At 40.6% G+C, this 26,878-nt stretch overlaps 1 protein-coding gene across 4 annotated transcripts in view; it reads right to left on the reverse strand.

The window, feature by feature from the left end:
* EPHX1 (epoxide hydrolase 1) overlaps positions 1-26,878 on the reverse strand; it is a 42,425-nt gene that overhangs the window by 13,683 nt on the left and 1,864 nt on the right. For 3 of the 4 annotated variants that reach the window (XM_038394203.2, XM_043511677.1, XM_038394201.2), the window contains 2 exons: positions 2,012-2,205; positions 1,302-1,482 (listed from right to left, as the gene is read on the reverse strand). In XM_038394203.2, coding sequence (XP_038250131.1) covers positions 1,302-1,482; positions 2,012-2,194 — 364 coding nt within the window. In that variant the 5' untranslated portion in view covers positions 2,195-2,205. Of the gene's footprint in view, positions 1-1,301; positions 1,483-2,011; positions 2,206-3,295; positions 3,543-26,878 lie in introns of those variants that run through there. The other variant, XM_043511678.1, reaches the window with a different exon arrangement.

Here is a 26,878-nt window from a genome sequence, read left to right on the forward strand (position 1 = left end):
CTGCTTTGACCTGAATCTACACCTTGTACCCAAAAAGCACATAAACATATAAAGCATTACTCGCTCCAAGCATTTCAAAGCTTCCATTAGGCAATGACAGGTAAATCTCAGAATCTCCCCAGTCACTTTCAAGAGGTCCCATTGATGTATTTAAATAAACAAACATAATAAGCTAGCCCAGTCACCAATTGCCAGAAGCACATTAAATTGCTACAAAGGGAAACATGGTTCTGTGTTCCTAGGCTGACAGAGAGTGCAGTGGAGGGAGCCCGAGCAGTTGTCATGGGGCAGGGATCACCTGAATTTGCACCGCAGAAAATCTGATGGGATCCACCATAGGGAGCCACATCTAGACCTTAGTCCTAGGGAGGGTTACCGAGATATAGGACCTATGGGTACTGATGGTGGCTGGGCAAGTACATAAGATAAAATAGGACAGGGAACGAAGGTAAGGAATCTGTGGATGATACAACGGATTATTTTGATATTTTGCAGGCTTGAGAACAAATTGGTATTTTAAAGTCTTAAGGTCAAATTCTGCCTTAAGACACTTGTACTTGGCTCCCAGTGACCTCAATAGAAAATCTGTGCATGCATCAGAGGACTCCATTTGGTACTCTTTGGCTTTGTTTAAACTGAGACATTTAGGGACATTTCTCACCATTGCTGTAGCTGTGGTGTAGTTTCACTGATACTAGCTATGGAGGGCGAGTTTGTATGCCCTGGCCACTAGCATTTTTACCACTGTGGCACCCAGACCTACTCAGAGGTAAGGTTACATGACACAGTGGTAAACCTCTGAGCAGTCAGTCAACACTATTGCTCCCACCACTGCTAATACCAATGCTACAACCATGGTGGGAGACATCCCTATATTTCTCACTGCAGATGCGGCCACTCTTGGGGTTTAACCTTAGCACCAAGATTTGGGTTTCTTGGTGTCACTCCTTCTAATGGTAATGGACGCACCAAACTACTGGTACTAAGTAGTTTATAGCAGTCATGTACTGAAGTGCAAAGCCTGATCCTGCAAACCTTACTCATGTGCAGCATTCCGATCTTAACGGGACTGCTCAAGTATCTTTATTTCATGGCATTAGAACCTCCCCTCAGCAAAAATATGTTAACAACAGCACCAATCAGCACCACTATGTATCAGTATCTGCTAGAATTTTCATTTTAAACCTCTTAGAAATAGGTGTTATAACTGGCCAGTTTTAAATGGCACTGGAATGATTCCAACAAACTAGATGTGATCTTTAAATTTTATCATATGCTCTTTTCAGGGCAAAGCCACGCACCCTCAATCTTAGTTTTGAATTGTGGGAATTTGTTGAGAACTTCCACTTGCTTCTTCCAGTTGAAATGATTTCTCCAGTAGGAGACGACTTTCCGGAGATAAACGGAGTTAAATCCACATTGGAAGCAACTGTTCTCCAGGGGCTCAGTGAATCGAGCCTGATCAAGTCTTCTAAATAAATCCTAAAGTAAACAAGAAGAGAAAGAGGTTAAAGGGAAAAGAGAAGAGATAAACATCCCGGTCGGTAGTGCTGACCAAGCTGCTGCCACCCAGTGCCTGACATGCCGCAACCCAGTGCTGGGTCGCGACCCACAGTTTGAAAACCACTGAACTAAAGCCTGAATAATCAGAGGGAGGGGCAAGTACAGCAGCACAGAGTTGAATGATCACGAAAACCAAATTCCACTTTTCTGTGCTACATTTTCTAGAATTATCAGACTCCACAAAGTAGGTTCATACACTAACATGCTAGCAGCCAGCTGAGAACAAAACAAAACATTGGGATACAGAAGTCTACTTATCACTACTACTTTTTGAGAGCAAGGGAAAGTCCCTTGCTATTAAGATTTGGGCATCAGGCCTCAATTTCAATAGTTCTATTTCACTTCTATAAATTTAGTTACTGGTTTAATTTAAAATCACTCCAAAACAAATCATGCATTTATTCTGCCATTTCATACTCTCCTCTCTCCAAAAGAAATGTTTCCTTACATTCAGCTCTGCTTCTGTAGTTTCCACCTTAAATGGACGAACAGTTGTATCTTCTTCTGAGTCAGGTTTCTGCCCTTTGCCCCACCATCCCTCTTCAACGGTTAGCGCCTCCTCCTTCTTTCTGGAAAGGAACAGATAGACGATGGTCCCCAAGGCCAGCGTCAGGAATATTTCAAGCAGCATAATGACTGCAACTGCAAGAGAAAATTTGCACAACCCTGTTGTTAACTGATTGAGATATGTCACATACAATTTTCAAAAGAGCTTACGTAATTTAAGAGCCTAAGTCCCACTTTCAAAATTAATGTAAGTAGCTAGAAGCCCATCTATGCTGTGGCACAACCATATTATAACATGGTAGATACGGTGGCTATATTATCAGATTGCTGTAACTTTTGGTCACTACTGACCTGTACAAAAATATTATTAGTCACTCTCAGCTTATCCCTGAAAATTCACAGAATACATATATCAAGGCTTCAGATCCTTGCACAGACCCATACCTCATTTTAGCACACTAAACTAGTGAAGAACACTGAAGCAGACAATCTTGCATCTTTGAATGCTGCTGGGAGAAAAGATATTCTACATTTACTATACTACCTCCCAGACTTCAACAATGTAAAAGGTAGTCTGAGGTTGAAGTGTTCAGAAGGCCTCCCCTTTGCTTTCTTGTGAATCCTCCAAAAGAAAAAAAGTACACACACTCCAGGATCCCAAACTCCGCCCCAAGTGATGAAATTTTGTCAAACCAAAGTCACCTTGGTTTCACCCTTTCTTAATTCCATAATTCTGGCTTCAGGCTGGTTGTACTTTTTTAAGAGCACCAGATATAGAATACTTAAAATATTAAACAATTCCATTTGGAACATCTTTAAACTGTTTTGTGCCTCAAGTAAAAAAAAAAAAAAACCAACAATCCCAAACCAGTTTCTCTTTAATATTAATATTTCTGAGGAGCCTTTTAAATACAAGAAATGTGTGTGCAGCAGTTTGGGGTTTTGTTGTTTTTGTTTTTAAAGTATGTCACATCTGAAAGGAATTATTGTTGAAATATTAATTATTTCAAAACTGTTCTGTATGGCAGACATTGTTTATGACACATACTATTCCATACTCTCTCCAGCGCTGGAAGGGTTTTTGCTGTTGTTGCACAGAGTGATTTGTTGCTTTGAAATTGCTCTAGGGGATAAATAAAATATTCACTGAAAATGCTGGGCCAAATTCATCCCTGAAGCTAAACAAGAACTGTAGCATCCAAGTTAAGGGAGTTCACCCAGTTACCTGAGGGCTAAAATTGATCAATGTCCTTTAAAATTCTTGTAAGGCAGGAGATGTTGTTAAAACTTCTGGGGTCAACTTTGCAAAGTCTGGCATATAAATTGTGCTGGCATAATTAGCACCCATAAAAACAGCATTTGGAGAAAAATCAGATACTTGTGTGCATAAATTCACAAGTGTTAAGGATGCACGAAGTTCACATGCAAATGTTGCAACTTTTCAAATTGACCTCAAATTCCTCAGAAATCCTCTCAGCCTAGAAAATAGAAATTAAAGGCAAGTTAGGGATTGAATCAGCTGACCAGTTTCAGCCAAAATTCCATAAATACCTCTGTATCCTTTGAGGAAGTGCTAATTTCTCTTAGCCACACTCTTCAGAGTCCTAACCCAGATTCTTCCCAGGTTTGCACACAAACCCTGGTTTACATGCCAGTTTCAGCGTTTCAGACAGGAAGTTAGTCCGCATAAAAATCATCCAATACAAAACATTTTAGTAGCCTTTCTTCAAGAGCAATCATTTTAGGAGGGAGGGATAGCTCAGTGGTTTGAGCATTGGCCTGCTAAACCCAGGGTTGTGAGTTCAATCCTTGAGGAGGCCATTTAGGGATGTGGGGCAAAAATCAGGGATTGGTCCTGCTTTGAGCAGGGGGTTGGACTAGATGACCTCCTGAGGTCCCTTCCAACTCTGATATTCTATTCTATGAAAGCAGTGGTGCTGCATGTCAGAACTGAAGGGCCATTTAAAAATAGTAAAGAACTTGAAAGAAGCTTGTAAATATCATCACTATTTAATAGATGGTGAAACTGAGACACAGAGAAATGAAGTGACTTACCCCAGGTCACACCACAACTCAGATATGGGTTCTATTCTGGATTGTCTAGGAATCTATATGGCCCCATCACAACAGTAACCAAATGCCTCACAAAAGTTTAAAACAAAATAAACTCGCTTCCTCTCTCCAATCTTCACCTGTGGGGCTAAAAACCTTAAATAGTCAGACTTTTTAAAATTGTGTATTCTGTGTCTGTGCAAGAGTACATGAAGAACTTGCTACCAAAAAGCCAATTCAAAGACATTTGTTTTGCAATTCATTCCAAACGCACTGAGGTAAGAGGTTATTCTGGTCTTATCTGGTAGTTAGTTCCATAAAGCACATTCAGCACTTGTTCACTACACAGGTCTTCCCCTATTGGTCAAAAGGGTCATGGTGTCAGTTAAATGTAGCCATCATGGGAGGTACTGGTTATAAAGGGAGAAGTAATCTCTAAGGTAGCAAAGGCCAACCCAATGGAGGGGTTTGCATATAAAGACACAGACCTTAAGTTGCTCTGTATTCAGTGTCCATCTCTCAGTCCTCTTGGAAGTACGTATAAAACTCCCAATCACTGTGGTATATAAGAACAAAGAGGTCCCAATCCTGAACTTTGCTTGATTGAGATAGGACAAAGTGACACAGAGTTATTCTAACCTGCACTGGCTTGTAATGGCCTCCAAAAAAAAACCATTATGTTAGTGACAGATTGCTAGAGCACAGCATACACCCCCTGTCACCTCATGCTCCCTGTGCTGGGTGGTAAGAGCCAGAAGGAGATGGTATAGAGCCAACTAAACCAGCTTTACAGCACTTGCAGATTCCCCAGTTTGCTACTCAGGCCAGTTCTTTAAAACTGCTTTGTGCTACTGGAGCAGTGCAAAGCATCTTCAGCAAGGCTGAGAATCTGGGTCAGAATCTTCCTCTAATAGCTAGACAGTGCTTTCCCCAGAGATAAAAATTAAAACCCCTTTACACTTGGTCTAGCTCTCTCTTGGTAAGCTAAGGATTCATTGCACTTATTTCTTTTTTTAACTTTTCCGATGCTATATTAATGTTCTTGCATTTTTCAGAGATATAAACAATAAACTGTTAGTGTTTTTACTCTTGAAGGTCTCTTGATGTGGCATTGTTGGCATGTTGCCTTTGACATTACAACTTCAAAGCGAGCTAACATTATTTATTTTTTGTAGTGGCTCAATGCCAGATCTTAGAAAGAGATCTTTCCATTCATCCTCCAGTAACGTATTTACAGTCTGGAAATTAACTATTCCTCAGAATGAATGACCCTTCATGGATATTGTTTAAATAAATATCCTAGATGGTTCCTTCTTCTGAGCAGTCTAGCAAAAAATTATGTTTTTGTTTTGCTCCTTTCAAAAACACATTTTAAGACATATTCTTAATAGCTAAATAAAGTAACAAAGACTTAGTACATTCTTTTTGTTTTTTTTTTTTAATTTTTATAAAAACTAAACTCATCCATTTGAAAATGGATATTGTCTGCTTAAAAATCCCATTAAAAAAAAACAACATTTCCTTACAACACTTTAAATGATTAAAAGTGAATATTAAAATCTAGTTTATTTTTCACCATATTCTCACTTTGATTTCCATTTCACTCCATTTGTACAGTAAAAACAGACTGAACAGTGTCATGGGAACATAGGAATTGCCAAATGACATCAGATCATGTCTACTCTGATATCCTGTCTCCAACAGCAGCCAGCACCATAAATGCCCCCTTACCCATAGGGGACTTTCCTCCTAACTCCCATCAGTCAGTGCCTTAAGCCTGGAAGAGTTTGTCTCTTACAATAAATATAAATGTAACTGTGGATGTTCTCATTATCCATACAAGTGTCTCATCCTTTTTTAAACCCTGTTAAGCTGTTGGCCTCAATGATGCCTAGTGGCAATTAGTTCTAAAGTTTTACTGTGCTTCGTGGGGGGGTGGGGAGAGTATTTCCTTTTAACAGTTTTAAGTTTGTTACCTTTACTTTCATTGAATGAACTCTTGTTCACATTCATTTTTGTTTATGGTCAGTTTCACATTTTGACTCTAGTGCACTAATCCAATACTGAAATATTTGCAGATGCTGCACAGGAATGTTTAATTTAAAAAACCCTCTATTTTTTAATATTCATACCAGCGGTTTCTTTTAACAACACTAGGCTTTGTAAAACTTTCAATAAAACAAAGTCAGCACGCACATAGATCAAGGAAAGTTAGAGCACTACATTGTTAGGATCCATTTTCAATTCAGAGAATTACTCAACAGCACCCAACTTCTGTTACTTATGTTTATTGCAGTAGTGCACAATGGCCAGCCAAGAACAGGGCTCTACTGTCCTAGCTTACTGTACATACCTAGAATAAGTGACAGTCCTTTCCCTAAAGAAATGAACATCTAAACAGACAAAGGACAGAGGAAAGGGATCAACCACACAAGTAGAGTGAATAATGTGATGGTTACAAACATCATATTAGTTCCACAACTTTTTTCTTTTTTTTTTTTTCGGTGCTTTTGTTTTGGTAGTGTTCCTACACGTCATATCCAAACAATGATTTAGACACATTCTGCTCTACCCATCCCTATCCAATTCTTTCTTCATTCAGTGGGCATGGTGGGAAGCATTAATATTAAGCATTCATGATTAAGACAACCAAATGGTTTCTAGTGGCCCTTGCAGAGATCAGGAAGCAAAGAAAGTCTTGGTTTCTAACTGAACCATTGTCTCACTGTGTTATCCAAGGAGAAATCATTTCAATTCTTTGTGCTTCAATCAAGCGGGCTGGAAGCTAAGCTGACAGCCAGATGTTGCATCTGAGCTGAACTTTCCTGGGAACATTACAAAACAAAATGGTCTTCTCCATATGCACCCTTTAAATAAGTCATTTTTCTTTATCTGATGAATCTCAGATTGTTAAAATAATTCTTAGAGTTAGATTAAGTTGGAGAAAGAGAGGCAGAATGATGCATTGTACTTCCAGTGCTTACTGCTGGGTCCCTTTCCCACCAAGGTGCAGAGTTCTGAGAGCATAGTGAAACGTACCCTGCTGCACCTCAAACTGCCATAAATTTGATCAAGCCTGGATTGAAATGGAGGTTCCTAAAGGTAACACTGCTATTCTTAGCAACAACAAAAAGCCAACAAGTTATTTTTAAAAATCAGTTAAAATAACATTAAGGGAAAAAGAAAGACAAACAGCCTGCCTTTGCAGAAAATTTACAACAGGGTGGGTAAGTGACCGGCAGGACTTTAAAACTCATGTTAGTGAGTCTAAGAGCTAAAGCTCTCCCCCGACCAAAAGAATGCCAATCTAAAAATATAAAGGATTACCTCACCCTATTTCGCCCAGATATTGCAGCACATATAATATGCAACACATATGGTTCTGAGAGGTGCTGTTAATCACACACGCCCAAGAATGTAAACTACTATATGGATGGAGCATTAGCCTTAAGACAGAGCTCACTACTTTAAGTCAGATATCTGAGATTATGATAAAATGTTTTGTTGTCACTAGTTTTTATTTACCAGCTGACCGTGAGGTTACTGCAAGCAGACATAGCATCATGACTCTGTTAAATGCAAGTTGCATTGATTGGTCTGTAACTGCTGTGCTGGAAAAATAATTCAATTTGGAAGTTATTTAAGTTTCAATGTATTTTCATGCTGTAATATAAACACTCCTTATGTTCATTCAGTCCCTTTATTTACAAGAAACCCTTACACTAGTACCTCTCCAGACAGATCACTCTTTGCCAATATATTTAATGGGACAAAAATCTTATTACAGGGTTTAAAAACATAAAGGTATACATCAGCTTGAACTTGCTCAACTAAATTGCTGGGAGTGCTTGACAATGTTTTGCAGCTATAACAAGTCAGGAGCAGGGCAGGTATCTGATTTTCCAGTGTGCTCTTCTGATGCTAAATAGTAATCTGCTGCCTGATTCAGAAGTGCTATTTTTTTGCTCCAGAAGGGGCCCCTATTTGGCTGGAACTAGTTTAGTCACAATGTGGATCCTTGAAGGAACAAGCAGCCGAAATGTGGGGAAATCATAGAACTGGAAGGGACCTTGAAAGGTCATCTAGACCAGTCCCCTGCACTTATTGCAGGTCTAAATATTATCTACCATTCCTGACAGGTATTTGTCTAACCTGTTGTGATAAATTAAAGGGGGGGAGGGGCAGAGTAGCTCCCTTTTATAGACACAGCGCCAGCCAGTAGCTATACAATCTCTCTTAGTAGCTGTTCTCTAATTGCTCTACCTGTAAAGGGTTAAAAAGTCTCACAGCTATGCATAGGTAAAAGGAAGTGAGTGGGCACCTGGCCAAGAGAGCCAATGGGAAGGCTAGAACTTTTTAAAATTGAAACAAGACTCCCATTTTGTCTGTCTGTGGTTGTTTTCCAGGGAGAGGTGGACAGGACAGACCTATGCTGTAAGAGCTTGGGCCAGGTATGAAAAAATCATCAGTATCATACCTAGAAACTACTCATTTAAAAATCCCAGATATGTAAGTAGATCAGGAAATGTCTAGGAAGATGCGATTAGGTTTATTCCTTTTATTTCGTTGTGGCTTGTGAATTCCTCTGTGCTAATCCCAGGTGCTTTTTGTTTTGCTTGTAACCTTTAAGCTGGACCTCAAGAAAACTATTCTTAATGCTTAATCCTTGTAGTGCTTTTTTGCCTAAGTTCCCTGATGTATTTTTTTTAATTAATAAAATTTACCTTTTTTAAGAACATAATTGGATTTTTGTGTCTTAAGAGGTTTGTGCACATTGTCTAATTAGCTGGTGGCAACAGCTGATTTATTTTTTTTCTCTTTTCTCAGCTATTCTCCAGAGGGGAGCGGGGGGTGAAAGGACTTGAGGGTACTCCACAGGAATTCCCAAGTGAGCCTTCCTGGTCTCTCAAAGGGGTTCTGCACTTGAGTGGTGGCAGTATCTACCAATCCAAGGTCAGAAAAAAGCTGTAACTTTGGGAGTTTAATACAAGCCTGGAGTGGCAAGTATTAATTTTTAGAATCCTTGCAGGCCCCCACCTTCTGCACTCGAAGTGCCAAAGTGGGGAATCAGCCTTGACACCTGTTCTTAACAATCCCCAAAGATGGAGATTCCACAACCTCTCTAGGCAATTTATTCCAGTGCTTAACCACCCTGACAGTTAGGAATTTTTTCCTAACGTCCAACCTAAACCTTCCTTGGTGCAATTTAAGCCCATTGCTTCTTGTCCTATCCTCAGAGGTTAAGAAAAACAATTTTTCTTTCTCCTCCTTGTAACAACCTTTTACATACTTGAAAACTATTATCATGTCCCCTATCAGTCTTCTCTTTTCCAAACTAAACAAACCCAATTTTTTCAATCTTCCTCATAGGTCACGTTTTCTAGATCTTTACTCATTTTTGTTGCTCTTCACTGGATTCTCTCCAATTTTTCCACATCCTTTCTGAAATGTGGTACCCAGAACTGGACACAATACTCCAGTTGAGGCCTAATCAGCACGGAGTAGAGAAGAAGAATTACTTCTCGTGTCTTGCTCACAACACTCCTGCTAATACATCCCAGAAAGATGTTTGCTTTTTTTGCAGCAGAGTTACACTGTTGACTTATATTTACCTTGTGGTCCACAATGACCCGCAGATCCCTTTCCGCAGTACTCCTTCCTAGGCAGTCATTTCCCATTTTGTATGTGTGCAACTGATTGTTCCTTCCTAAATGGAATACTTTACAGTTGTCCTTACTGAATTTCATCCTATTTACTTCAGACCATTTCTCCAGTTTGTCCAGATCATTTTGAATTTTGAACCTATCCTCCAAAGCACTTGCAACCCATCCCAGCTTGGGATCGTCTACAAACTTTATAAACTTATAAGCTTTATAAGTCTCCATTCATCTGAAGAAGTGGGTTATTTACTCATGAAAGCTTATGCCCAAATAAATCTGTCAGTCTTTAAGGTGCCACTAGACTCCTCGTTGTTTTTGTAGATACAGACTAATATGGCTACCCCTCTGATACTTTATAAGTGTACTCTGTATGCCATTATCTAAATCACTGATGAAGATACTGAATAGAACCGGACCCAGGACCGATCCCTATGGGACCCCACTTGTTATGCTCTTCTAGCATGACTGTGAACCACTGATAACTACTCTCTGGGAATGGTGTTCCAATACCTGGGTCTCAGGAATTCAGAGGACCACCCAGGAGAAAAAAGTGGGGGAAAAAAAAACAAACCATACATCAATGAGCGGGGTTGAGTTTAATACATTACTATTATCTGACAACCTTCTAATTATAAAAGCAACAAAATTATAGGTGTATTTTTCAGTCTTAAGTAAAAACCAAAACCAAAAAACGACAGCACATGTGATTTTAAAAGTTATTATTGATGTGTTCCAATGGCAGAGTTACAAATTTAAACATTTGTATCCAAACATTAGTTGGCATTGTGCATCTGTGCTTAAAACACTGTACTTGTGGTTGTGCCCTCGATTATACCTCTGCAACCCCACTGAATCCAATAAAAGTCTGTGGGGCTGCATAGAGTCAGAGGGCAAAATCTGTCCTATCATCTCTGCACATGTATAACAGTGATCCAAGGATCAAGATCAAGCTTTGTCTTTGAAATATGTATACATTTCTCTATTTTCAAACATTTCTATTTGGGACAACATACACACAGCAGCTACTGGAGGATTTCTGCAGTGCCAGAGTTTAGTCAAACAGTTTTTGGCACAATCCACCAGCGTAGAAAATGTATTTGGAATTTGTCACGACTTTACAGTAATCAGTTTTATACCCAACAACATGGGCTGGATCGGGTAGGATTTTAATTTCCATTATCCCACTAATAAACTTCTGACTGTAACCCCAAAAAGAGCAAACGCATACAGTTTCTCACACCCACATAGAAAAGTGTCTCTATGGAATTACTCTAGTAAAATAGTCTGGCACAAAATACTATTGACACCCCCTTTATTTAGCAAATAATACAGACAAAAGTTTCCTCTCAGTTACATTACTTTCGCAATCCCCACAGACTCCACCAAGGACAGAATCTGGCACCACATATACACAGGAGTGCATGCACATACACACACCAGGTTTTTTAATCAGGAATAGGGGTTTCATGAGTCATCTCCAACAGTTTTACCCCTATTCTATTTCCCAGGGAAATTCACTATTGTGTAACATTTTCCAGTAGATCACCCAGTATTCAATTATTAAATTTCTTGTCTTTCACATGCTACTTTTATACAACTTTATAATAAATTGCTGTTGTATAATCTTCAGTGTAATCCAGTTGTGGGTGTTTTTAATTAACATAGCTACCTTTAACTCCAATTTCAACATTCCAGCCATACAAGTAAACAAGATGTATTAAATGGTCTCAACTCAGGCATATAACTTTACACAATTACGTCAACTTGGGTTCAGTCCTGCAAGTCCCAGATACATGACCTCCCACTGATGTTCCAGGGAGTTCCATGCAGAAGGCTTGCAGGATTGGGTCCTTTAATTGCTAAAAGTACATTCCCTGATCCTTATGAAATAGTACAGTTCAGTCAAATACAATTCAGTACACAAAAATCAATGTGAAATAATTTTGCTAAGATGTAGCCTGTGAGTGCCTAGGGCTGACATTTTTGGACACCTAAACAGTAATAACTAAAAACAAAAGTTACAAGTAAACAAAAAAGAATGCAATATGCATGTAAAAATCAGCAATAAAACCCAACTAAGATTCACCTAGGAAACCCCATAATCCAAAAATAAACTCCCCAAAGAACAGTTTTAAAGTCAGAGTTTAAGGCCAGAAAGGACCACCACATCTTGATCCTTACTTTAACTGTTAGGTTTTAATATATGAAAAGAAATATCAATAATCCACACTGCCATAGCTCCTTCCATCAGAATCTCAAAGCACTTTACAACGACTAACGAAGTTTGCCTCAACATCACTTTGAGGTACATTAATATCCGCCTGCTACAAGTAGGAAAACTGAGGCATAGAGCCCAACACTATTGCACGATATTAAAGTAAAATTCAGACTCAAGTCAATAAGTGATCCCAAAACATTAACAGAAAATCTGAGGGAAAAACTGAAAACAGAATCTAGGTCTCCCAAACCCAGAGTCCTGTGTCTAATAAGTGTCATATTCTTCCAGGATCTTATTCTTTCTCCCCTGTGTTGGTAGTATCAATTCCAACGTTTCCCGATAGATTCTATGCAAATTGGTATTAGTTGTGACTGCGTGCATGTGTATGTTCTCTGTATACATTGTGATATTCATTTGCTAATTCTTTATGATGATTCCAAGCAGATCAGAGAGTGAGAATGTATTTCTCATTTACTGAATCTATAAACCTCTTCTTAGTCCACCGCCATTAGCAAACTAAGTCAGTAAAACCTGCCCATGCATTAGTAATCATTTATATAGCAGAATATGTAGCAATGTACAGGGTGTTTTGCAGAATAAAAAATTTTTCATGCCATTCCGAGTTATAATCTAAGATTAGCAGGGAGAAAACAAGACATAGGACAACAGTTCAGCAAAGGTAAGGTGTGGAGAAATTATTGGTGAGAATAAGGAAAGGATTACTGGAAGACATTGGTTTACTTTTAAGGAAGCATTTGCAGAAGGGTGAAGATGAGGATGTGCCTGGGGGATTTAAAGTAATGGGATAGTTCCAAGCAGAAAGTGTCAGAGAGAATGACAGTGTAAAGCTGGGAGTAAAAAACAGGAATGTTCGTTGAAAAAAAGAATTGTGAAGAAAGGGATAGAATCTCCCTATGAAGAGCTGATTCTCAGTGAAGAAGGGAATCTTTGATGATAACACGGGAGGGAACAGATGGTAATCGTCACTTTCTGTTAGACACTGCAGCACCAGAAGGATGTGCCAAAGTAAATATGTAACAGGCACATATCTCCTGGCTATTTCATCTTTTTGGTTAGCAACAACTGAAGCGCTTACGTTATGCTAGATTTAAAAGCTGCATTTATAAATGTCATATCAGTATCCACAACAACATCAGAGTAATTACCACTAAGAGACGAGAAGAAGTAGAGAGGAAACAGTGTTCTCATTAGAGTTTACTTTGGCACGTCCTTATAGTAATGAACTGTTTAACTTGAGAGCAAGCTCTGTCTCACATCAGTTTCGTGGGATGTGTTCAGAACACAGATGCAATGGTAGCCTTGCCATATAAAGAGAAATGAGAAGTCTCATTTAAGTTTCTTCACACCAAGTTCAAATGAAAAAAAAAAAATCAAGTCTGCTGCAGACTAGAACAAAATTAAGGAAAAATTACTTGTAGTTATAAGAGATAGAACAAATAAATCACACTATTATTTATGCAAACATCCCATTCACATACATCATGGTGCTTTTAATTAATTTATTCAGAGAAAAAGAATTGAGGAATTATTCAGTACAAGTATTCAGAAAGGGAAGTGTCTTCAGTATTAATTATGAGCAGACAAAAGCTCTTCAGTAAGTGGCATGGGACTCTGTTTTTCAAGTGACTTTTCTCTGGGGGCACTGACAGTAATTGGAACTCTATTTGCTGTGTTGTGAGTATGCAAGTTAAAGGAGATTGTCCTTGTTCCGGATTTCTCTGTGTGTTAGAGAAAAGCTTTCTCACAAGCTCTCTGGGACACAGGCTACTTAGCCTCAACTGTAAGGATAAGGTTTTACTTTCTGTCTGCCTGACTATGGAATTCTAATGTAACATAAGAAATCCCTAGTGAAGTATGTGTATGAGATAATTCATTAATTTTGCCTACAACTAAACATTGTTTCCTCTACCCCACATTTCACTGTATTACCTTTTAAGCCAAAAACTGCACCTTACTGAACAATACCATTACCCTGAAGCAAAATTTCCTGAGAACTCTGGTTTTTAGAAGTTAATTAGACCAACCTTTCTTAAAGTATGTATACTTACCAACTGCAATTAACTATGGTGTAATGACTGTGTGTTTTACTGAGGAGTTATAACTTGCTTCACAGTCCTTCTCACACTAAGTTTTTGTGGCTACAAAGCTACTTAAAAGGATAATTACATGTCTATGGGCTTTACTGAAAGTAATTTCTTTATACATGTATAATAACGATGAAAAGATTATACTACAGCACATACTTTTAAGGAAGGATAATAATTAGAGGAAATTCTTGGATGATATCATATGCATGCATTTTAAAATCTAATTATGGCAAAAAATCCACATTTTGTGCATCTAATATAGGTAAAGGTTATGTTGGATTTTGGCTATTTAGGAGGACTTAATTTTTCTACTTACAGTTCCCTGACTATATGATATGGATTTTGACTGCAGCACCATATCCTCCCCAAGCTAGAAAAAAAACTAATGAATTCAGAACAAATTGATTTAAAAAACCCACAGTTTAAACAAGTTGGGGTACACAAATTTACACTGATGAAATTTACTTGGATAAAACATCTAGTCAAGATGTATGAGCCCAACACTACAGCCAGAAACTTTAGTACAGTAAAACCTGCTCAGACTAAGATTTCATCTGTGTCCTATTCACTCACAGACTGATTGTCAAAGGCACAAATGGCAGTTAGGCACCTAACTTCCATTGATTTTTGATATGTTAGGTGCTTAACTGCTCTTTGTGCCTTTGAAAATCTCCCCATTTAGCCTCTCTACCTCAATTTCCCCATCGGTAAATAATATACAACACTGGTCTTCTTTGACAGGTTTTGTGAGGGTTAGTCAATGTTCAGAGAATGCTTCGAAAATTAAGAGCATTGTTACTATAGCCAAGTAAAGAGAAAATAAGGGCCTGATTCTGATTGCACAGCTTTGTGCGACCAGGTTCAATCCCCAAGTATTTATATCTAAAGACGGAATTTAGTTGTCAGACAAAAGTATTCTAGTATAATAATAAACCAGGCAAGGCATTTATGATATATTTAAGATCTCCAAATTATCTCACACAAAGATAACTGTAAATCAATCAATGAGATTAAAACAGAAAGGTCTGGTTTACTCATACATTCACTGTTCAAAATGTAAATATAGCAGAAGTGCTACCTAAATGTAGTACTAAAGCAAATGGTTTTAATTACAAACCAACTGCAATTTCATAGGTTAAACAAAAATGCCCTTACAAAGCCTTCAGACTGTGTAAAAATAAGCTTTTTTTGGTTCCCTTTTACCATTTGCTTTCTACTATTACCTTCCAAGATCTTTGTATCAGATCACGTGCTGTGATAGTGATTTTTATGTAAGTTGAAATTGCAGCATTATCTTGGCCCCTCAGGACTCGGGCGGGGGTGGGGGGAAGTGTTCCATTACACTGGTCTGAAGCAGAGAAAATGTTATACCTCAGTGGTTTGCTCTGAAATTGGGAGGGCGTATCTAGTGGGATCCTGTAGGGGTCAGTCCTGGATCTGGTACTATTCAATAGTTACATTAGTGACTTGGATAATGGAGTGGAGAGTATGTTTATAAAATCTGCAGACGACATCAAGGGCGAGATTGCAAGCACTTTGGAGGACAGGTTTAAAATTCAAAATGACCTTGACAAATTGGAGAATTGGTCTGAATTCAACAAGATAAAATTCAAATAAGACAACTGCAAAGTACTTCACTTAGGAAGGAAAAATCAAACAGAGTTACAAAATGGGGACTAACTGCCTATGTGGTCTTTTTGCTTAAAAGGCTCTGGGGATTATAGTGGACCACAAACAGAATATACGTCGTCAATGTGATGCAGTTGCAAAAAAGGCTCATATGATTCTGAGGTGTATTAACAGGAGTGTTGTATGCAAGACGCAGGAGTTAACTGTCCCACTCTACTCAGCACTACTGAGGCCCCAGTTGGAGCACTATGTCCAGTTTGGGGCACCACAGTTCAGGAAAGATGTGGAAAAACTGGAAAGAGTCCACAGGAGAGCAACAAAAATGATAAACGGTTTAACCTGACCTATGAGGACAGGTTAAAAAAATTAGGCATGTTTAGTCTTGAGTCAAGAAGACTGAGGGGGAGGACCTGATAACAGTCTTCCAGTACGTTAAGGGTTGTTATAAAGAGGATTGGCGATCAGTTGCTCAACGTGTCCACTGAAGATCGGACAAAAAGTAATGAGCTTCATCTGCAGCAAGGGAGATTTAGGTTAGATATTAGGAAAAACTTCCTAACTATAAGAGTAGTTAAGCACTGGAATAGGCTTCCAAAGGAGGACATGTTGGTCTAGGTTTACGTGGTTCTGCTTCAGCACAGAGAAGCTGGCTTGATCACTTCTTGAGGCCCCTTTCAGCCCTACATTTCTATGATTCTGTACCAGAGTAGTGTCCCCACAACAAGCTTTGTGTGCATGATTCCTGCTAGCCAACTAAATTTCTAAATTAAAAATGAAAAAAAATCTAAATTGGAATATACTGCACTAATCCTGAACAATGTAGCAAAATACTTACCTTTATAACTTGAAATATGAATCCATATTGTCTATAAAGAAAAACGTTTCAGTATCATTTCTGTCTCACTATAGTTCTGATTATTTCATCTCTTCTTCCTAATATAATATTCCCAAAAACATGAAATATATACAAATATTATAAAAGGCAGTATTGTGGGCCTCCCATGCTGTTTTTAAACAACAGATATCTGTTCACCAGTTACATCAAGACTGGATCATACATTTAGCAAGGGTAAATCTGTTCCAACTGGATCCAAGTCTCCATTACATTTACATTTTAAAGTGTCAGAGTTCTGTACTAAGCTTGTCTGCACTTGAAAGCTGTTGCAGGTTTTGTGTATCTGCATTAAATGATCCAGAACAATGGCTGCAAAAACAGTCAGTCAACACCACATTGTAATCCTCAGCTAAGCACACTTTGGGATCGCTGCATGCACACAGTGTTGCACTGTTTCAAAACAAGCAGTCAGCATTCTGGGCAGACATCCCCTGGTACACTGCTTCCCCACTAAACTCTATGCATTCCGGGATTATTTTTGCTGCACATAGTTAAATACTGGAATAAATTACACAGGGAGGTTGTAGATCCTTGGAGATTTTTAAAAACAGGTTAGACCCGTCAGATATGATCTATTATCTAGGTGTACTTGGTCTTGTCTCAGTATGGAGGGATGGACTAGATGACCTCTTGAGGTCCATTCCAGACCTACATTTCTATGATTCTATGACTGTGAGATAATTACCAAAAGGCACTTGAATTCTGGAACTTGGGATCAAAATAAATAATTCCCATGATTCCTCTCATTTCATTCCATCATCCATCTTGTAACGAGCCAGCGCTATTTTTAAAGCACTGTCAGAAGGAAACATTGCTGAGCATTGTGATCATCACAGTGATTAATTCAAACAAGATACTGCAAATATACTTCATATTGTGGCAATGATTTCAAAGACAAGTAGATACAGGCCCCTGAGGTAGATGGAATCGAGAAGATACTAGTCCTTAATCTTTTCCTGCAGTGGCTTCAGCAAGTTAGCCACCACTTTTGAGTTTAGCCAACTAGATTAATAGTTTCCAAGGCCAGAAGGGACCAATGTGATCATGTAGTCTGACCTCCTGTATAGCACAGGCCATAGAACTTCCCCAAAACAATTCCTACAGCTTTTAGAAAAACATCCAATCTTGATTTAAAAATTGTCAGTGATGGAGAATCCACCATGACCCTTGGTAATTTGTTCCAATGGTTAATTACTTTCAAAATTAAAATTTTGCACCTTATTTCCAGTACTAGCACTGACTGATGGAACATGATAGGAATGCGGACCTGGGATGTCCAGCAGTGGAAGCAGAACTTCAGGATGTCAAAGGCCAGTTTCCTAGAAATCTGCAGAACATACCCATCTGGAAGCTCATCAACATGATTGCTACCAGTCAGTAGCTACCCATTTTGGTATGTTAGATTACCTCTCAGGGCTGTTGTAATGGAGGTGTGTGCGGCTACCAAGAAGGTACTGTTCCCTCTGGTCATAAAGCTGGGCAATACACAGGATGTTATTCACGGATTTACTATGCGAGTCCCTGAATTATATTGGAGCCATTGATGGGATCCCTGTGCCTCTCCTTTGCCTCCAACATCAAGCCTCAGGGTTCATCAACAGAAAGGCATATTTCTTCATGGTGCCGCAAGGCTGGCTGAACATTATGGGAGGTTCACCAATATGAACGTGAGGTGGTCTGCAAAGGTCCAGGATGCTGGGATCTTTAGAAACTCTGGCTTGTTTTCTGCAATGAACTTTTGTTTCTGTGAACCACTCTAGACCCTGATGGTGCTGGCATTCCTCCTATGATTAGCCTCTGTTTCCCTGGATTACGAAGTCTCTTACTGGATACTTGGATTGGATAAAGGACCTGTTTAACTAAATCCCAAGTGGCTGCAGAATGATAGTGCAACATACATTTGGAAGACTGACGGGTAGATGGAGGTACCTAACGTCCAGGCTGAGAGCTGATGAGCAATATCTGCATCATCAGATATTGATGATAGATGCTTGCTGTGTTTTGTACAACCTACGTGAGATCGAAGGAGATAGCTTTGCTGAGGAGTAGAAGAAGGTCATGAGCAGAATTCTGAACACCAGAGAGGCAGCATCTATCAAATGCTGCAACTGGTCAGGGACTCAGAGCCAGGGATGCATTATGTTCCTACTCTGAGGCTAAGACAAACTTGTGAACAATGTATATACCTTTGAGCAAGGCTTTTATCATGATCAGTGCACATGTTTTAACATTTATATCTACCGGTAGATGGAGTTTAGTACACTGCAGGTGGGGATTTTATTGAATCACATAAGGCTCTTATGAAATTTTCAAACAAAGAATGTCATGACATTTTCAATTAATGATTAATAAAAAAAATAATACATCAGGTTAAACATTGTGAATAGTAAAAGAAAAAAACTTTTTTGAACAAACATAACATGATACAAAGTTAAAAGTCCAGTGCAAAACAATATGATCCAGTTCATCACAATAGCTGCCAAACCATGCGAGTTCAACCAGGCTCCTTATTATTGACCCTGACATTACTAAAACACAGCTAGAGCTCCTTTCCCTTGTGGCAGCATCAGATCAGGTTCTCAAAGTGCCCCCTCTCCTTTGTTTGTTCTGATAGACACTTGCAGACATGTGCATTAGGGTGACTGCTTTTAGACAGACTGGGATTCGCACCTCTCCCAGAGGACAATGAAGTCCAGAACCTCAGCCCAGACCAAACAGGAGCATGTGGCATGGCTGCTGATTAATCATTTCCATGAGCTGGAATCATGAACAGCCACATATGGCTGCATGCCACCATTTAAACAGGGAGGTGACAGTCACGTCAAGATGATTCCAGAACAGTGGAGGGCACATAGGTAAATAGACAGGCTGATCCAGGTAGCCAGCAAAGCAGCATGGGATACCACCAGGACTGCCAGATATAAAACAGTTGTTTCAGGATGGGGACACAGCCACACCTACTTTGTTATGAGTAAACTCATCCTACACCTCAGTATACACGCTTCCAAAGGGAGTGTATTAATATGGCTTAAAACATCAAATGGTTTGCAACAAAAAATTGTGTGCGTGTGGACACAAAGCACTTTATCACAAAATAGTTCAAGTTAACCCACAACAACTTTTAATTTAGACAAACCATTATACATTAAGAAACAAATACAGTGATTTGCTTTTTGAATGTTCAGGAGCAGCATGGGACAGAAGCTGCCTTCGCCAGTTCTACCCTATACCCGAAAATCCACTCCAAGGAAGGGAGTGGTGTTATTGAAAAGAGGCCTACAGTTTAATGGGCTTGGTTTACATGTCTGTAGATGTATACTTCCTGACCCAGCATAAATACCTACACAACCGCCTCACACACAAATTATTCCTATTTTGGGCCTGAATAATGTTTGTCAGGGAAGGGAGGTATGCGAATCAAAATATGGCTGCATACAATAACACTGCCTTTGTAGCCAAACAGAGTATAATTCCAGAATGTATCCCATGAAGAGTGATCTCGTCTCACAAGCTCAACTGCATGAAAGTATGGGAGGAAAGAATGGCCTATTTCACAATCACTAAGCAATTGATCAACAACATCCTTGATTAGGATTATGTTTTAATTGGATGCCAACAGCAGCAGGGTCAAAATTAAAGCTGAGTTCCAATAAACTTAGCCAGACTTGAGGACTCTGTCTTATCCTTTTCAGTTTGTTCAGTAATGCGATAAAATATGGTCATTAGACCTTAAAAGATTTTGTTCCCTCACCCCTGATATGCTTGCTCAGCAAGGGACACTTTGTTTGAATGGGTACCCATCACAGATTTCAGGATTGGCAAGTGACCCATGAGACAAAATGTTCAACATCATATCCCCATTTAGAGTCTATTTAAAAAAAAACAACCACTCTGCTATCCCCCACTTCAGAGACTATGTGTTGCGAAGGATTCTAGCTTTTTTATTCTGTCTGAACCAAAAAATGTGGACAAAACTTTAGTGGATGCCAAATAACTGTTACAAATAAAACAAACAAGCAATAATAAAATGCTATCAGGAATATGCATAGCTTGGGTGGAACATGCAATTAGGCAAGTGAGATCATACTTAGAAAGACTGCCTGGGAACTGTAGTTCCCATTCCATCTGCTTAGAAAGTCTGCTTAGGGGAAACTTCCTGTTAATGCTACCTGAGACCAAACTAAGGCCTCATCTAGACTACACAGTTTTGTCGACAAAAGTCAGCTTTCAACGAAACAGTGGAGGTATACACACAACAATGCTCCTCCCACTGATTTAACTCTCCTGCTATGCAAACAAAATAAAAACCACTTTGACAAGAGGCATAGAGCTTTTTGTGGCAAAGTTAGATTGATGCAGTGTCAATGTACACACTGTGCTTGGTTATGTTGCCATAAATGGACTCCAGGAGGTGTCCCACAATGCCCATCCTGACTGCTCTGGTCAGCAGTTTGAACTTCCCTGCCCTGCACCCAGGTACGCAGGCCTCTGCCCCTCTCCCTTTAAAGGACCACACATTTTTGAAATTCCACTTCTGGTTTGCTTGGCGTGGATTGCTCACATCTTTCCAGCTAACCATGGTGGCTCCATGCACTAAACAATTTCCTGTGTGGAGTACACCGGAGTTGTTGGATCTGCTGGCTCTGTGGGGAGAAAAGGCTGTGCAGTTCCAGCTCCACTCCAGCTATAGGAATTTCAATATCTACGGTCGAATTTCTTGTGGCATGTTGAATAAGGGCTATCAATGGGACACACATCAATGCGGTGTGAAGATCAAGGAGCTGAGGCAGGCATACCAAGAGGCCAGGGAGTCAAACCATCACTCTGATTCCGTGCCATTTCTATAAGGAGCTGGATGCTCCATCTCATCCTCAGCGGTGACTCCACCTCCACGAGCTCCATGGATATTTCGGGGGCGGGGGGGGGGCTGGAGACAGGGGCCAGTGGACTGAGCCGCAAGGATGAAGTAGTGGACGAGATGGGACAGGTGACAGGGTAGTCCACTACCATGACGAGCCAGGACCTCTTCTCAACCCCGGAGCATTCAAGCCATCACAGCTCTCCACCTATGGCGTGCATGATGCAGGGGAGGGGAGCTCTGGTAAGTGCTCATTTTGAGTTGATACTGCTTCGTTATATGAGGTAGAGCTGTCCTTTGTTTTGTTATATGCTAGAAGTGGATTAAGAGATAGAAATGTACAAGATTAGCTGTGTTTGCCTCTGCTTCACTTTCCCTATGAATATACACAGTGGGGCCCTGTGGAAAAGTGTGTTAATGCACACCGAGATTTCACAGGAATCCTCCAGAGAGATCTCTTGGAAACTTTCATGGAGATGCTCAATAATCCTCTGTGGAAGGTTCCTTGGCAGAGCTGCTTTGTTCCTTCCCCCACTGTAGGAAACTTTCCCATGCCAATCAGCAATCACTGGTGCAGGGACCAAAGTGGCACATAGGCAAGCAGCAGAGGGACCCAGTCTGAAGTCGTATGTATGCAGGAAATGCATCTTTGAATCCTTGCTTACCCTCAGAAGTGAGATATCGGCTTCAATGACCCCTGCCTATGGAAAATGGTGGCAGAATTTACAATATTGTCCCTAGTCACTTGCAGTGATCCTCTTAAAAAAACACCTTGTTCCTTTGCCTTATTTTGAACGCCCTCTTACACTCCACTTTCCCTACCTCCCAGCCAAACTCACCATGTTTAAGGCATTCGCTGAGCTATGCACTTGCCAAGGGACAGTGAGAAATAGGTATTTTACTATTATGATTCAATGCTGTGAGTTCACTATCATGCCTCAGTTTATTGTTTCTTTTGTTTTTGCAGATGTGGCCTTTAGAAGAACCCCCTAGACACTGGTGGAGTGCCTCTGCCAGATAAGGAAGTGACCCGGGGAGCAAATGTTTTGAGAGGTGCTCCAATCCTTTGACACTGCAGAACAAGAACACAGGGCATGGAGAGAGACAATCAATGAAAAATTAAAAATAGATAGCCAAGAGAGGAAGCAGGGTGAGGAGAGAATTTTAGAGGACCAGGAGTGAATGATAAAAGTGTGGGAGACCAAACAGAGATACTGAAGTCCCTAATCGTCCTGCAGGCGGAATATATGTGAGCTCACTCCCTCCTGCAGCCCATACAGAACTGCTAGCTATGCCCTCCCCAAACTCCACACATACATTCCTTGCATCTTCCCAGCCTGTCGTATTCCCCATTAACTCCACTCCTTTGGACAGTTCCCCCAGTGACTTAGGACTTGGCTACACTTGTGAGTTAGAGCACATTAAAGCAGCCCCGGGGCACCCTAGCTCACTCCCCGTCCACACTGGCAAGGCACGTAGAATGCTCTGACTCCATGGCTAGAGCGCTCCTGGTACTCCATCTCATCAAGAAGATTAACGCTTGTTGCGTAGTGGCTGAAACGCCCGGTCATCAGTGTGAACGAGGTGTTGGATTACTGTACTCTGATCAGCCTCTGGAAACATCCCATAATCCCCTTAAGTCAAGTGTCCACTCTTCTCATTGTTTTGAACTTGCTTAGGAAAGCAGATATGCCCTTTGAAAGCTCTGTTTCTGACAGCCGGCTCCGAGACAAAGCAAGCCATTACTATGGAATGCTGTGTGTGAGAGAGAGAGGCAGGAAAGAGGAGGAGGTCTGCTGCTGTCTGAACTTACAAGACAGCACGCTGACATGCTTTCAGCCCCCCCAAAAACCCACTCTCTCCCCACCATATACACATAACACACTCCCTGTCACACTCCATCCCACCCCTCCCCATTTGAAAAGCACATTGCAGTCAATTGCATGCTGGGATAACTGCCCATAATGCACCGCTCCCAATGCCGCTGCAAGTGCAGCAAATGTGCCCACGCCAGTGTGCTTGAAGCTGTCAGTGTGGACAGATTGCAGCGCTTTTTCTACTGCGCTCTATGAAGACTGGTTTAACTCAAAGCGTTCTACATCTGCAAGTGTAGCCATACCCTTAGACACAGCTATGAGAGCCTCCATCAAGAGAGTGCTCCTCTTACTGTTATGTCCCTATCAAGAAAGGGTTTTTTTGTGTATTGGTTATTGCTATTTAATAAAAATGTGCTCTCTGAAAGAAAATAAATATTTATCTCCTACACATGGTGGTTGCTGCTGGAATTCATAGACAGTGGCAATTTGCACATTTGCAGACAACAAATCACGTTCAGGAAGCAATCATCAAAATTTTAATTCAAGGGGGCAAGTTAAAGCACTGCAAAATGCTTTATAGGAAAACACGTTACTGGTGCTCATTGTCAGAATGGTGCCTCATAGCCCCCCTTGTGCCTCTCTAATAGCCCTTGTATCTGGCTGCTCAAAATCAGCCACCAAGCAATCCGCCTCCCCACTCCACCCCGGGGAAACTTTTCACCCGTAACCTCACAAATGCAGTGCACACCAGGCTGCTACAACCATGGAAATATTTTCCTCATTGCGATCCTCCTGCCATAAAGGCAGCGCCAGCGAGCTTTTAATCTGCCAAACACATATTCAATATCGGTCATTCTGTACCTGCTCAGCCTATTGCTGAAGCGCTCCTTGCTGCTGTCCAGGTTTCCCGTGTAAGGCTTCACTAGCTATGGCAGTAAGGGATATGCTGGGTCTTCCAAGATCACTTTAGGCATGTCAACATCCCTGTCAAGGTTCCTTCCCCACTCTGAACTCTAGGGTATGGATGTGGGGACCAGCATGAAAACCCCCTAAGCTTATTTTTACCAGCTTAGGTTAAACTTCCCCAAGGTACAAACTATTTTACCTTAATGCCCTTGGACTTTATTGCTGCCACTACCAAGCATCTAACAAATATATAACAGGGAAAGAGCCCACTTGGAAACATCTTTCCCCCCCCAAATCCTCCCAAACCCTACACCCCATTTCCTGGGGAAGGCTTGATAAAAATCCTCACCAATTTGCATAAGTGAACAGAGACCCAAACCCTTGAAAAACAAACAATGAAAAAGCAATCAGGTTCTTAAAAAAAGAATTTTAATTGAAGAAAAAATAAAAGAATCACCTCTGTAAAATCAGGATGGTAAATACCTTACATGGTAATCAGATTCAGAACATAGAGAATCCCTCTAGGCAAAACCTTAAGTTACAAAAAGACACAAAAACAGGAATATACATTCCATTCAGCACAGCTTATTTTATCAGCCATTTAAACAAAACAGAATCTAACGCATATCTAGCTAGGTTACTTACTAAGTTCTAAGACTCCAATCCTTTTCTGTTCCCGGCAAAAGCATCACACAGACAGAGAGAATCTTCCCCCCCCCCCCCATCTTTGAAAGTATCTTGTCTCCTCACTGGTCATTTTGGTCAGGTGCCAGCGAGGTTATCCTAGCTTCTTAACCCTTTACAGGTGAAAGGGTTTTTCCTCTGGCCAGGAGGAATTTTAAAGGTGTTTACCCTTCCCTTTATATTTATGACAATCCCCCATTGGAATCTTCTGGTCTGGAAAGAAAATCCCTGCTTGCAGCTTTCTGTATAGGCCAGTGTTCCTGAAGATACATGCACCATGCACTATCCCTGACCACCCCACATTGATATCAGTGAAATGACTCTGGTGATCCACAAGCACCTGCAATACCATAGAGAAGTACCCCTTTCTACCAATGTACTCTGTCGCAAGATGGTCCAGGGTCAAAATTGGGATATGCGTGTCATCTATCACCCTGCTGCAGCTAAGGAATCTCATTGCCACAAAGCCATCCACTATTTCACACACATTTCACAGTCACAGTCCTTCATAGAAGGATACAATTAATGGCCCTTAACACTTGTGTGAACACAACCCCCACAGTGGACTTCCCAACTTCAAAATGATTCGCAACTGACCAGAAGCAGTCCGAAATTACTAGCTTCCACACACCTACTGCCATCCACTTCTCCACTGAGAGGGCAGCTCTTATTCTGGTGTCCTTGCGCAACAGGGCAGGGCTGGGAGAGCTCAGCACACAGTTCCAGGAAGATGACTATGCACTTTCAAAAGTTCTGCAGCCACTGCTCATCATCCCAGATCTGCTAACGACGTGATCCCACTCCCCTGTGCTTGTTTCGTGAGCCCAAAAGCGATGGTCCACCATCTGCAACTACTCCATGAATGCCAAATTTAATCTGGAATTGTTTCTTTCCATGACACACAGAAGGACAGGCACCTGTTCAGACTCGAAGTCATGAAATACTGTATGATCCGCCACGGTGTGTTCATAACATTGATCACAAAACTAGAGAGCAGTGCAGGATCCATGCTTTCAGGCAGAGATGGAGGGCGCACAGTTTACAGGGGCTGTTAATAAACAGCGCAAAACATAGTTGGAAGTCCATGGAATGATGAGACAGAAAAAACTGCGTTATGGGACATTGAGCCCACACCCATGATGCACTGCGATCCACTCCCCATTCTCACAACTCCCAGCTGCAGAAGGTGGCAAGTTGCACAGTGGGATAGCTACCAACAGTGCACTCTCTCTGTCAGTGCTAGAGCACAAATTGTGGATGTGCTCTGCCAACACAACGAGTGTTGTGTCAACATGCACAAGTGATGTAATTATAGCAGGTTATGATCATTGGTGTAATTTATGTCGACTTAACTATGTAGCATAGACATAGCCTCAAACAGTCTCTACCTCAATCGTTTATATCATCATCATCATCTTCACTGGTAATTGAAAAAAGTGCATCCCTCCCCCCAAATGGCAAGCAGATCTTAAGGCCGCCTAGCTTGATTTAAACTGCACGCCCTGTATTTTGACTTTTTTTGCAAAGCTGGGGGAGGGGGGGAAGGAGGAATGGAGATAGTGGGACTAGTGTAGAAGCAAAAGTTTAGCACTGTAGTGGGGGTTGGAAGTGGAACAACAAACCACCACATCTGGTCCTTCCCTCTCTATATAATTAACTTATAATTCAAATCAAGGCTGAAAACAATGCTTTTCCTTCATACCTAGGGTGAACTTTTCTGGGAGGCTCTTCATCCTAGGCTAAAGAGGATTAAATCACACGTAACAAAAATGTTTTAAAATATTTTAGATTCCTATTCCTAGTTTTGGATGACTTGGGGGTGTGGACCTCTATAAAACTAATTCAGGGTAACCATTCTGCTAAAAGTCATTACTAAGCTCTGATTTCTCTGTTCTCCTGTTTGGATCCAGAGCCCTTTTCTGCACAGAGACAGCAACAGAATTTTAAGACTCCACTCTCACTTACTAAACGGCTAGTAAGT

The sequence above is a fragment of the Dermochelys coriacea genome, chromosome 3 (assembly GCF_009764565.3).
Source record: "Dermochelys coriacea isolate rDerCor1 chromosome 3, rDerCor1.pri.v4, whole genome shotgun sequence".
Lineage (NCBI taxonomy): Eukaryota > Metazoa > Chordata > Testudines > Dermochelyidae > Dermochelys > Dermochelys coriacea.